The 14,239-nt window shown below is 37.3% G+C and overlaps 1 protein-coding gene and 1 long non-coding RNA gene across 2 annotated transcripts in view; both read left to right on the plus strand.

Annotated features, from left to right (window-relative positions):
- Positions 1-11,920, plus strand: part of ifih1 (interferon induced with helicase C domain 1) — a 36,280-nt gene extending 24,360 nt beyond the window's left edge. Inside the window, exons 11-16 of the mRNA XM_082174634.1 lie at positions 4,240-4,496; positions 4,605-4,754; positions 8,470-8,631; positions 8,712-8,905; positions 9,043-9,136; positions 11,188-11,920. Of these exons, the coding sequence (XP_082030760.1) occupies positions 4,240-4,496; positions 4,605-4,754; positions 8,470-8,631; positions 8,712-8,905; positions 9,043-9,136; positions 11,188-11,388 (1,058 nt within the window). The 3' untranslated portion in view covers positions 11,389-11,920. The remainder of the gene's footprint in view (positions 1-4,239; positions 4,497-4,604; positions 4,755-8,469; positions 8,632-8,711; positions 8,906-9,042; positions 9,137-11,187) is intronic.
- On the plus strand, positions 6-3,443 carry LOC309502455. The gene is made up of 2 exons (XR_014207299.1): positions 6-941; positions 2,090-3,443. It is a non-coding gene; the product is annotated as an uncharacterized lncRNA (long non-coding RNA).
- Positions 11,921-14,239: the final 2,319 nt, after the last annotated feature.

The raw sequence follows: 14,239 nt of genomic DNA on the forward strand, positions 1-14,239 counted from the left end.
GTGTTGTCACGATACTAGAATTTCCAACTTCGGTACGATACCTTGAAAATATCGGTATTCGATAACATTTTCATTATGAACTGCCATATACCATCAAAGATAATGTTAATTTCTTATTTTTTTAAATAATTTGGGTAATTTTGTTGTAATAGCTTACACATAGGACAGGGGAGGCTTTATTTAAATTGTTGAACCTCATTTACAAACAAAAAAAAGACAAGTAAACAGTCAGTAATAAAACAAATAGCAAATGATAGCACATATTAATACAATAGATTAAAGAGACAAATGAAATAAACATGGCTTAAAGTTTTTCAGGTGGGTCTAACAGTAGTATTCGGGAATGAAATAGGGCCTACTACAGAAATTAAAGCAATCAAATGTAAAATAACACTGAATAGTTTTCATTGTAAAACTTAAATACTGATTAATGCTTACAATTAATGCAAAAACAAAAGTTATTTAGTCAAGAGCAGCGAGTGATTTTCTCTGTCTTTTGTTCTTTGATTTACAACTGCAGGTTTATTAGGCTGCCGTCACTTTAAGAGCTTATGCACGGATCCAATATACTGATACACAACATGCGTTTGCAACTATTTACGTTCCAAAACTGACTGTTTTGTATGTATTTGACCGTTTAGGAAGTAAGTAAGTAAGTACATTTTATTTATAAAGCACATTTCAACATAGCAGAGCTATCCAAAGTGCTGGACATTGTAAAGAAAAAGAAAATAAATAAAAGCACAGTAACGTAGAACCACACAAAACAAACAGTAAGACAAGGATATTAAGTATCAAAACGCCAGAGAGTAGAGGTATGTTTTAGTGCAATAAGCCACGAAAAAGAAGTCAATCTGGTACTCCACTTATATAGATTAGTGGTGTATATCAGTGTATAGATACCTCAGGAAAGGAGTATTTGAACCGTTTCAGATTCTTTAGTATTGACATAGTCTCAAGTCTTATTTATTTATATAGCCCTTTATGCTACAATGTAGGCCAAAGGACTGAACATCCAAGAGATTTTAAAATAAAATAAAATAAAATACATAAAAAAAATACATAAAATACATGACATACAATGACAAGGTCAAGAGTTAAAAGCCACAGAGTAAAGATACGTCTTGAGACGAGATTTAAAAACCACAACTGAGGATGCAGACCTTACATCAGGAGGAAGTGCATTCCACAGTCTAGGACCAACAACTGAAAAAGCTCTATCCCCTTTTGTTTTTAAGCGAGTTCTCGGTACAAACAATTGAAGACAATTGGAGTACCTTTGTGCTCTGCAAGAGTTCATACGCACCAAGTCCTTAATATATTTCGGGGCCAAATCATGCACAGCTTTAAAAACGTACAACAAAACCTTGTACTGTATTCGCTGTTTCACAGGTAGCCAATGCAGTCTTTCCAGAACTGGAGTAATGTGCTCCCTTTTCCTGACACCAGTAAGGAGCCTTGCGGCAGCATTTTGTACCATCTGCAACTTCGAAATAAGAGATTGACTGATACCAACATAAAGAGCATTACAATAATCCAAACGAGAAGTAATGAATGCATGAATAACTTTTTCTAAGTCAGGAACAGACAGAAAAGACTTCATTTTCGCAATTGTCCTTAATTGGTAGAAGCAATTTTTTACCACATTTTTGACCTGATGATCGAACATAAGAGCACAATCAAAAATTACCCCTAAATTTCTTATTTTGGGTTGAACATTTGTTTCCCAAGAGCCAAGAAGGCCCCCTAAGTCCCTGTCGTCATTGTTTGTCCCGAAAACCAAAACTTCCGATTTGCTGGCATTTAACTTCAGGCCGTTTTGCTCTAACCAGGCAATCACCTCCTGTAAACATAGTACCAAGGATTGATTAGTGCTAGGGACACCAGCACTGATCGGTAAATATACCTGAATGTCGTCTGCATATAAATGATATGAAATACCATGTTTCTTAAAAATGATGCCCAAGGGCAAAAGAAACAAAGAAAATAGAATAGGGCCCAATATTGAACCTTGTGGTACTCCACACTCCAAAACAATTGACTTGGAGGAAAAATCCCCAACCCTAACAGAACATAAGCGTCCCTTTAGATATGAGGATAGATATACCAGATCAACCAGAATATGTTATCATCATTTGCTCACTCGTCCTCATGTTGTTCCCGTATTATTTTCTTTATTTTGTGAGAAACAACATGAGATGTCCACTAATGTCTGAGCACTTTCCAACAAACATGGATGATGATATGATATATACACACACATGAAGAGTTCAGATGCAAAAGCCTCTAAGTGCCATCTGAAATTTCCTTCTAGAATGATAATTTTTTTCAAGCTCATATTTAAGTTCAGTAATTTCACTTTAATGACAATTAATAGGTTATTTTTCATTGCCATTAAAGTGAAATAACTGAACATAATACAAGCTTGATAAAAATTATCATTCTAGAAGGAAATTTCAGATGGCACTTAGAGGCTTTTGCATCTGAACTCTTCATATGTATATATATATATATATATATATATATATATATATATATATATATATATATATATACACAGTGCCCTCCACAATTATTGGCACCCCTGTTTAAGATGTGGTCGTGGACTTCTAAAAATTCTCCTTTTTTTTTTTTAAACAACATAGAACCCAAATGCAAAAAAAGAGAAAAATCCAACCTTTCATTTAAGTACATTACTTTGGTAAAAAAAAAAAAAAAAAAAACATTTAGAAAAAAAAAACCTTGAAATCATGTGTCCCACAATTATTGCCACCCCTACCAATTCCGCTGAAAAATTTATTTTTCTGTAGTTGCTAAAGTTGGTCAGGGTATCTAGGAACTTTTAATTAGTAATTCATGACTTCCTGTTTCCCTGGGGTATAAATATGACGTGACACAGAGGCCTAATGTCAACATGGCAAAGACAAGAGAACACACCATTCAAGTAAGGCAGATGTGTGTCGACCTTCATAAGTCAGGCAATGGCTACAAGAAAATAGCCACTCGCCTTAACTTGCCCGTATCTACAGTCAGAGGAATCATTAAGAAGTTTTAAACAAATGGAACAGTGACAAACAAAGCTGGAAGAGGTCCCAAGTTTATCTTGCCACAACGCACAGTGAGGAGGATGGTAAGAGAAGTAAAAAAAAAAGTCCTAAGCTCACTGTCACAGAATTGCATCAAAGAGTGGCATCTTGGGCTCACAAGGTCTCCAAAACAACCATCAGACGCTCTCTACATGCCAACAAGCTGTTTGGGAGGCATGCAAGGAAAAAGCCTTTTCTCACTAACACTCACAAACGTAAACGTCTGGAGTTTGCTAAGCGGCACTGGGACTTCAACTGGGATCGTGTGCTTTGGTCAGATGAGACTAAGATTGAGCTTTTTGGCAACAAACACTCTAAGTGGGTCTGGCGTAAAACAAAAGATGAGTATGCCAAAAAGCACCTCATGCCCACCGTGAAGTATGGTGGAGGATCTGTGATACTGTGGGCCTGTTTCTCTTCCAAAGGCCCTGGGAACCTTGTTAGGGTGCATGGCATTATGAACGCTTTGAACTACCAGGACATTTTAAATAAAAACCTGATGGCCTCTGCCAGAAAGCTGAAGATGGGTCGTCATTGGGTCTTTCAGCAGGATAATGATCCAAAACATGTGGCAAAATCTACACAAAAATGGTTCAGCAGTCACAAACTCAAGGTCCTCCCATGGCCATCTCAGTCCCCAGACCTCAACCCAATCGAAAACCTGTGGGGCGAGCTAAAGAGGAGAGTGCATAAGAGAGGACCCAGGACACTGGATGATCTGGAAAGATTGTGCAAAGAAGAATGGTCAAAGATCCCTCTCTCGGTGTTCTCCAATCTTGTGAAATGTTATAGGAGGAGATTAAGTGCTGTCTTGTTGGCAAAAGGGGGTTGGTCAAAGTATTAACATCAGGGGTGGCAATAATTGTGGGACACATGATTTCAAGGGTTTTTTTTTTCTAAATGTGTGATTTATTTTTTTACCACCAAAGTAATGTACTAAATAAAAGGTTGGATTTTTCTCTTTTTTTGCATTTGGGTTCTATGTTGTTTAAAAAAAAAAGGAGAATTTTTAGAAGTCCTCGACCACATCTTGAACAGGGGTGCCAATAATTGTGGAGGGCTACTAGATTTTTTTCTTTCTTTTTTTTCTTTCAAGTGACAATATTCGTTATGGTTTTAGTTAACTATAAAAACCCTGCTTAATCCACAACAGATAAAAAAGCGAAGCTGGAGGAGTTGATGGGAAAGCCAGAGTATGAAAATAATAATCTGGCCCAGCTGAAAACCATCATCCTGAAGGAATTCAGCACCAGGAAAGTGGCGAGAGGCATCATATTCACCCGGACCCGCCTCAGCGCCATCGCTCTCTGCCAGTGGATTCAAGAAAACCCCAAGTTTGATGAAGTCGGAGTCAGCGCCAGCCATCTGATCGGTGGTGGAGATCAGAGTGTGGTGAAACCGATGACCGCTGTAAGTCACTGAGTGATGTGTCTGTTTCTGCAGTCATTAAAGGGAATGTTTCATGTTGGTCTGAGGCATAATATTGATTTAAATAAAGTCATGTCTTGCTGTCTTCAGGCAGAGCAGAAGGATGTGTTGCAAAGGTTTCGTAAAGGAGAGATCAATCTGCTAATAGCCACCACTGTGGCCGAAGAGGGCTTGGACATCGCAGAGTGTAACTTCGTCATACGCTATTGCCTTGTGACCAATGAGGTCGCCATGATTCAGGTCTGATTTTAGATTATTGCTCATTTCTAAAGATGCTGGGTTACACACTTTATTTCGATAGTCCATTTTAGAAATTCCACTAACTACTGTATAAGTAACTTTGCAACAACATGTCAACTAATTTAGAGTATTAGTAGACTGTTAGTTTAGGATTAGAAAATTTTGTAATTTGTGACCCTGGATCACAAAACCAGTCTCGAGTCGCACGGGTATATTCGTGGCAATAGCCAACAATACATTGTATGGGTCAAAATTATCGATTTTTCTTTTATGCCAAAAATCATTAGGATATTAAGTAAAGATCATGTTCCATGAAGATATTTTGTAAATTTCCTACCGTAAATATATAAAACATTTATTTTTGTGAGTGAATGCAGCACAATCGTGAACATAAATGAACAACTTTAAAGGAGATTTTCTCAATGTTTTGATTGTTTTGCACCCTCAGATTCCAGATTTTCAATAGTTGTATCTCAACCAAATATTGTCATATCCTGACAAACCATACATCAATGGAAAGCTTATTTATTCATCTTACAGATGATGTATAAATCTTAATTTGAAAAAATTGACCCATGTGACTGGTTTTGTGGTCCAGGGTCACATTTGGCATGTTGTTGCAAACAAGTCATTATAATGTCTGTTGGGGAGCATCCGAATAAAGTGTTAGCAGATATTAAGCAGACAGTCTACTAATACTCTAACGAGAGTTAGTTGACATGTAGTTGCATAATGCAAAGCTACTTATAGTTAGTAGAAGTTCTGAAGTGTACTATCGAAATAAAATGTTAACTTATGCTGCACTCGTTTTGGTCCGTCTCTAAGGGCTTGAAGTGTGTTATTGGTTTCGATTAATATTAACTTGGTATAGATGCCACTCGTCTCTCAGGCCATTTTCACACATCTCGCATTTGCAGCACTTAAATGTATTCGTTGCGGGGAACAATATTAAAAGTTTACAACATTCAATGTAAGCAGACTAGTTTTGGCTCACAGATTTCATACGTTTGTAACAGGCCAACTTCATATTTTAAATAATCAAAGGAAAAACTCAATGTAGTAACCCTGAAATCACTCTTTCCTGTATAATTACCCAACAGAAACACTAGCTGCATTTACATGGACCCTATTAATACAATTGTAATTGGACTAGGAGCACAATAGGAATAAAAAAAAGTCAAATGTAACCGAGTCAACTGGAATTAATTGGCCAAATACATTCAGATTGTAAGGGGTGGTTTAAAAAAAATGTCGAATCCGTTCGATAGGACTTGTAAACACTGGATTGAAAACCAGAACTGGAACGTTCTGTGCATGTGCAATGACATCGAAGTTGTGTAATGACGGATAACACACGGTCGTTGTTGAATATTGTGTAAATCTAATATTCTCCTTTCACTCATTGTATGTGAAGTGAAGCAGCTCAACATTGTCCCACCAGCTCTTTTTTCGGACTTGTTTTGGGGCGTTTTCACTGCTTGATTAATGTAAGCATCACGGCACAAAGCTTGTCGTTACCTAATCAGGACCCGAAATAGATGAATATTAAGTCTGCTTTTTAAGATAAAGTAAAGAAGAAGTGGTAGGAGGATGATAAGTATGTGGCAACAGCGGGAAACTGCATATTCCTGCATGTCATAAGATCAATTTAAAGCTTGTGACATTTAAACACACATCAACTCGATCACTTCATTTATTAGAGATCTTTCAATCTGGATTTAAATCCCTACACAGCACGGAGTCAGCATTGCTGAAGGTTTGCAATGACATCCTCTTGGCATGCGACTCCAGTAACAACGTAATCCTGGTCCTGTTGGACCTTACTGCTGCCTTTGATACTGTAGACCACAGCATTTTAATCTCACGGTTACAGCACCAAGTAGGCCTCTGTGGCACTGTCCTGGAGTGGTTTAGATCATACCTGTCTGACAGAACATTTCATATTAAAATGGCTGAATTTGAATCCCGCCCTGCTCCGCTGTCATGTGGCGTTCCCCAGGGTTCAATTTTAGGTCCCTTGCTTTTTTCATTATATCTGCTTCCTTTTGGGTCTATTCTTAGAAAACATGGTATCTCTTTTCATTGTTATGCAGACGACTGCCAGATTTATGTACCCTTAAAGCGACATGACACCTGTTCAATTACACCTCTTTTAGCATGTCTGGAGGATATTAAAGCATGGATGGCCTTAAACTTTTTAAATTTTAATGAAAATAAAACAGAGGTGATAATGTTTGGACCTGGTGGCTCATGTGAGACCCTCCCTGTTGAGCTGGGTCCTCTAGCCTTGTATCTTAAACCCACAGTTTTAAATCTTGGTTTTAGATTGGATAGTGATTTTAAACTGGACAGCCAAATCAACGCCACAGTTAAATCAAGTTATTATCACCTAAGGAAACTGGCAAAGGTGAAACCTTTTCTTTCCAGGCAGCAGTTAGAAACCGTAATCCATGCCTTTATTTCTTTACGGCTGGATTACTGTAACTCCCTTTATTTTGGACTCAGTCAATCTTTACTCGCACGTCTGCAGCTGGTTCAAAACGCCGCTGCACGGGTTTTAACCGGAACCCGGAAGAGAGAACACATCACTCCCGTCCTGGCTTCACTCCACTGGCTGCCTGTACATTTTAGAGTCCATTTTAAAATCCTGTTGTTTACTTTTAAAGTTTTAAATGGTCTTGCCCCGCCTTATTTAACTCAGTTACTCAACCGCTACACTCCCTCCCGGTCCCTCCGGTCGGCTGACCAGCTGCTCCTGGTGGTCCCTGGATCCAAGCGGAAGCTCAGAGGGGACAGGGCCTTCTCTGTTTGTGCTCCCAAGTTATGGAATGCCTTACCATTCGTCAGGCTTCCTCATTACCGATTTTTAAAACTCTTTTTAAAACTCACTTCTACACTTTGGCCTTCAACCCAAACTGAGACTTGATCCTATCTGTTAGTATTTGTTCTTAACTATCTTGTTTTGATATAGTTTTATTGGGTTAGATCTTTCACCCCTAGTTTATTATTTTTATGATATTGTGACTGTGTTTTGGTTGATGTTTTTTTTTGTTGCCCTTATGTACAGCACTTTGTTCAGCTGCTGCTGATGTGAAAGCGCTTTATAAATAAAGTGATGATGATGATTTAGCGTTCATGTAAACACTACATTCAGATTCATACATTTCAATTGAAATAAAAGGTGCCCTTGTAAACGTACTGTAATTACAGTCACTGAACATGGATATGCTGCTGTCGCTTATGCAGGATGTGTGAAACAAGCCTGACAATATAGTATACATGAAATGCATTATGAATAGCAAAATATATGCAAATAGTGGGTGATTTTTTTTTTTTTTTATGGCTAATGTAACTACTAATATCTAGAAGGCTGTGTGGCCAATATAATGCAATTTAATTATAGCAAATCATACATTTAATTTCATAATTTAATTATACTAATTAATTATCTTACCTAATATTAACTCCAAATTGACACACAAAAAAAAATACACCTCAAACTTTTGAACAAAATTACATTAGGTTGAATGACCATTTCTGGTTATAGGGCAATTTAATTTTAAAATGGCCATAATTTTGGAAGATTATGTCTGCTTATATTTCAGTCTATCACTACTTATATAAAATGACAAATGAAGTGATCAGAGACGTACGGATTGAACACTGCTGATGTGGTGCTTGTTTTTGAGACTGAAGTATCTTTGGCTCTCCACAGGCCCGCGGTCGAGGAAGAGCGGAGGACAGCAGTTACACACTCGTGGCGGAGGCCGGGTCTGGGGTGGAAGAGAGAGAGAGCGTTAACGAATACAGGGAGAAAATGATGAGCAAAGCCATCGCCAAAGTCTGCAAGATGAATCGAGCCGACTACGAGAAGAAAGTGAGAATCTACTTCAATGACTCTAGAAAATAACACTCCAAACATTCCTCACCAAAGAAACGTTATTTGGTTTTGTGTAGATCCGAGAGTTTCAGATCCAGGCCATAATGGAGGAGAAGGTCAAGATAAAGAAGAAACAGCAGAAGGGATTGATGAAGGAATCGCCGTCTAAAATCAGCCTGAGCTGCAGGCAGTGCAGTGTGTTCGTGTGCTCTGGAGAACACCTTGAGATCATCGAGAAGATGCACCATGTCAATGTCTCTGAGCAGTTTAGGTAAAAAAAACCCTTCACAAATACCTTTTTTTTTTGCGTTCTCAGAAAACTCAGATATATGAATACTGATTATGCAAATTATTTTTATCCTGCATGATAATGACGATGGTCAAATAAATACATGATGACATCTGCAGTAAGCTGTTTATAGTCCGAGAGAATGCATCACTGCAGGAGCGGCTCTTGGACTATGAGACCAACGGAGTCATCGCGTGCAAAAACTGTGGACAGGTGCGTGCTGACGTCACACCGTCTGTGCATTACTGACGATCTGAAGTGTTTTGGCAAAATTCAGTTTGACTCATTACACAACTGTGAACTCCACTGAACCACATTACAGCCAAGGCGATATATTTATAAATATATGATTAAAATTATATATATACACACACATTTTATATATATATATATATATATATATATATATATATATATATATATATATATATATATATATATATATATATATATATATATATATATTAGGGCTGGGAATCGATTAAAAAAAATTAACTAATTAATTGCACAATTTCTGTAATTAATTGCAATTAATTGCGCTTCCCCCAAGCTTGTAATCATCAATATTTAAACTTAGAATCACCTAATTAAACAACACAGGAAAAAAAGGGAACAGAAAATAGCCCTATATTAAAATATTAAACATCAATATATCAATATATTATTCTTTTTCAATAATCAATCAACATAATCAATTTAACAGATTATTATTATTATTATTATTTTATTAATTATTAAAACAAAATATAGTCCTACAAAGCTATTATTACCAGAGCATGTGATCAGAGCAGGTCATTTTACCATTGTTGCCCAGCATGACTATACCAGCTCAGCAAACAGAAGTCACCGACCGACCGACCGACCGACCGACCGACCGACACACACACACACACACACACACACACACACACACACACACACACACACACACACACACACACACACGCGCGGAGCACAGAGCGCGACGCACATACCGAGCGGAAAAGACCCGCTCATGAAAGCTGCCCGAGAATGAAACCTGACCGCCGAACATGGAGGGGCGGGACGGCATATTTCGGCCTTTTTAATAGCAGACGCAACAGGAAATCATTAAAACGAGGCAAAAAAAGAAAGTGCTGCGTCAATTGCGTTATTTTTTTTTTACGCATTAAACATTTCAAATTAATCGCATAGATTAACGCGTTAATTCCCCCAGCCCTAATATATATATATATATATATATATATATATATATATATATATACACACACATACATACATACACATGATTAAAGGGGCTATATGAAAGAATTTTCAAGTATTAATAACTTTTTTATTGATAATGTGTGAACCGCTTGTAACAAAAAAAACTAAAAAACAAGACCTTCCCCGACTTCCAAGGTTGTCTATGAAAGTAGTGATTTGTAGACTGATTTTTACGTGAAGGGCTCGGGACATTTTTTGCCGGGAAAATCCAAATAATGTGACGTTTACACTCCTGAGAGTCTCTCTTCCCTTCAATGACACATGAAACTAATGCTTATACAATGTTCAGGATAATGCCAAAAGAGCCATTCTGTACTGTAATATCAATGTGTCATGCAAAGAAAAGGGATTAATTCAATCTATAGTCTCAAATAGCCAGATCTATGTAGTCTATAGCCTCAAATATTCTTAATAATCCGTGTAATTTTAATGAGCTCATCTGTCGACATGATGCCGGTGAATCGCACAGCTGGTGCAAACATCCACATCTCTATGATCAGATGCTTTCTCACTGCTGTCATTTTTGTTGTGTAATTTGATATTGAGAGGAAAGCGTGCCTCTCGTATTTATACATACTCGTTCATTAACAGTATATCACTGCAAAGGTGTTCCCAACTTTTTTTATTTGTAAGCCAAGAATGAAAAGGAACTTCGCTGTGAGTATATCGGTGCATTGAATCACGTTCAGCCTCTTGTATGTTACGTGTGCACGAGTGTGAGCGATAAGCTGCAGTTCACTTAACGGCCACCGGTGTCGCTAATAACAAGGGTTTCTGAATTCTACATGTAGCCCCTTTAAATATTGTTAAAATATCATTTTATATTTGTTTATAATTTCAGTTTTTTAATCCAGCTTTTTAATGTTTTTCAAAGTAGCCAAATAGATTCAAAACGTTTTATACAAAACATTAGCAACAAAATCACTGCAAATAGACAGTATAGTAAAATAGCTAACTGTATGTATTTCCTTATTTATGCATTTGTTTTAAATCTACTGTTTTGTCTGGTTCCTGAGCAGCAATGGGGCTCGATGATGCTGTATAAAAGTATCGAGTGTCCCTGCCTCCACATCAAGAACTTTGTGGTCACGTACGGCTCCAAGAAGAAGACCTTCAGCAAATGGAGCGAGCTGCCCATAAGATTCCCTGCATTTGACTACACACAACACGCCGATCTGCTTGTAGAGGACTCCGAGGAAGAAGACATGGACGTCGACTGAAAATGAACATATTCAAACTCATCTCTGACACAGCCAATCAAATGTCTAACCTGTAAAAGTATGCATAGTTTACCAAGTCTGTTGTATTGCAAGCACTGGCACTTCTCAACATGAAGTGGGTCAATGGAATCTGTCATTTCCAGAACTTATTTAATCTCAAGTGGCACTTTTAAATTCTGGTTCTAATGTATCAGATTACTAATTATTTCTTATTGTTTAATTTCTTGATTTTAATATGCCTTTGCAAAGGAGGAATCAGGGGAAAGTCTTGTAAGTCACAAAGCAGGTTTGCAAAGCACATCCTCTAATGACATTTACTAAAAATGCACTGAATGAAGACAATTTTGATTGATTTTACAGTCAGGGTTTTTGAACTGTAACATTTTAATGCATGTAAAACCACAGTGACGCTTTGCAAATGCTGTTTGTTACAAGTACTGATTTTGTCCCAAGTGTTTCCGTACAGATTTACTCTAGAGGATTTCATGAAATGTGCTATAAATACTGTACATTAAAATTACCCTTAATGTGTCATCTGTTTTCTCTTTCAAGCATGAACAGTCTTTGATTATGAATCATGCGTTCATGGACAAAAAGAGATGGCCCATCAGGGAAGAGTGTGACACAAAGTCTCTCACACACCTGTTCAGGTGTTCTCAGAAAGACACAGGCTCCCTCTGAGCAAACATCACCTGAGAAAACCTGTCAGAAAACTGCCTCTCATTATGCATGACAAGACTTGAATGTTCAACAAGTTTTTCCAGAGTCAAAGTACTTCCTTACCAGACAAACGCTTTGATGCATTCTTTAAACACTTACGGCAGTAGTCACATTTTTGGACACACCTACACCTTCCTTCTTGTTTTGATATAGCCTATTATTTAAATATTATTTAAAAAAGGGTGGTTGATGATAATTTCACTTTTCTAACTTTAGTTAGTGTGTAATGTTGCTGTTTGAGCATAAACAACATCTGCAAAGTTACAACGCTCAACGTTCAAAGCAAAGGGAGATATTTGCTTTTAAAGAAATCGCTTTTTAAGGACTACAACAAACGGCTGGTAGAGACTACACCACATTCCTCTCGGGTTAGTGACATCACCAACCCTAAACTTTACATAAACCCCGCCCCCGGGAACGCGATTTATAGATTATCAAGACAGAATATGCTAATCAATGACTAGAAGATAACTACACATAAGCTTCATAAATTCATCAACTTATTATTCAGAAATGTCCTGTTGCTTCTACATGTTGTCACTTCTTCTTGAGTCTCTCCATCATTGTCTGACTCCGGTTTGAACATAAAAGGCTAAAAGTTTTTGAAGTTTTCAGTGCATGTGTGTGTGAGGTAAAAGGACACAAGATGTTGAAGCTCCGCCCCCTGTGCCGGGAGCAGCAGCTCATTTGCATTTAAAGGAACAGACACAAAACGGTGCGTTTTTGCTCACCATCAAAAAATGACAATTTTAACATGCTATATAAAAATATCTGTGGGGTATTTTGAGCTAAAACTTCACATACACACTCTGGGAACATCAGAGACTTATTTTACATCTTGTGAAAAGGGCATTATACCACCCCTTTAAATATATTTTATATTTCTAAATAAGGGGTTGAACAACCTCAGGGGCGTTTCCTCTGGAGGCAAGGGAGGCACTGCCTCCTCAAAAAATTGGATGAGAAAATAATCCATATTACACAAATAAAACACAAATATAACAAAGTGTGCCATTAAATAGTGTTTTAATCACTTGTTTTTCTAAGGTAACCGTGTCGACCAGTGACAGCAGCAGGTGAAGTTACAGCGGGAGTCCGCATCTCTCTTGCCTCTGATCCCATTGAGTTTAAACAGAAAGTGGGGGGTAATTAAGAATGAATCGGGGAAAGTCACGTGAGAGGAGGCAATGCCTCCATCACGATATGATGGGATATGATTTGTTCACACCACGCCTCTTGTTTTCGTGCGAGTTCGCCAAGCGGTCTGAATGAACAAAATGGCGGGAAGACTAATTTAAAAAGTAAGCAAACAACTCACACACTTAGATATTACTGTTTTGTGTGTGTCAAAACCAAACTTGAAATGGAAAACAACGGCAAACATGATGACTGGGGGGTTTTAGTGAGCAATCAGCTTGGAGAAATTAAAAGTAGCCTACATCTTCGTGTCTGTGACCAGTGTTCACTGAGCTTGATGATTATCGTGAACATCAGTTCTAAAATAAAATATATTGTTAAAATCGTTACTCCCTTACAGAAAAACCACATGAATTTCACGTTATCACATTTTTTCCACATATTTCACATGCGCTTTTAACATGTTTTTACATGTTACATTTCATATGTACAAAATCGCATGTGTTTTTGCACATGTGAAGTTCATGTGTTTTTTCTGTAAGGGCTGCCTTTAGTTATTATTTTGGAATCAATGTAAAAAAAAAAACAAATGCACAAAAACACTAACTTGAAATTTTTTACGTGGTTTAAATGAATAAAACATTACATTGTTAATGTAAAGATAGAAAATAGAATTGCATTTGGTTTCTTTTTATGTAATGTTATGTTTATGTTATAGTTTTTAGCATTTAAATGCATCAAGTGTGTGCAAACCTTTGACTAATAATGTCCTCAATAAAAACTAAATAAACATACAGTACCAGGAACTTTTATAATGCAGGTTTCTGGGAGAATTGTTCATTGTTATGGCTGCATGCATATTGTTATGTAAAATTTTGTAGAAAAATTGCGTGCGCATTTTGACAACTGCAATACAAATCCATTCCCCATGAAACATGCATGCTCTAAACTAAATATGCACAGTACAGTCCAAAACTCTGACACTACACTGAAA

The sequence above is a fragment of the Leuciscus leuciscus genome (genome assembly GCF_965113295.1).
Source record: "Leuciscus leuciscus genome assembly, chromosome: 7".
NCBI classification, from domain to species: domain Eukaryota; kingdom Metazoa; phylum Chordata; class Actinopteri; order Cypriniformes; family Leuciscidae; genus Leuciscus; species Leuciscus leuciscus.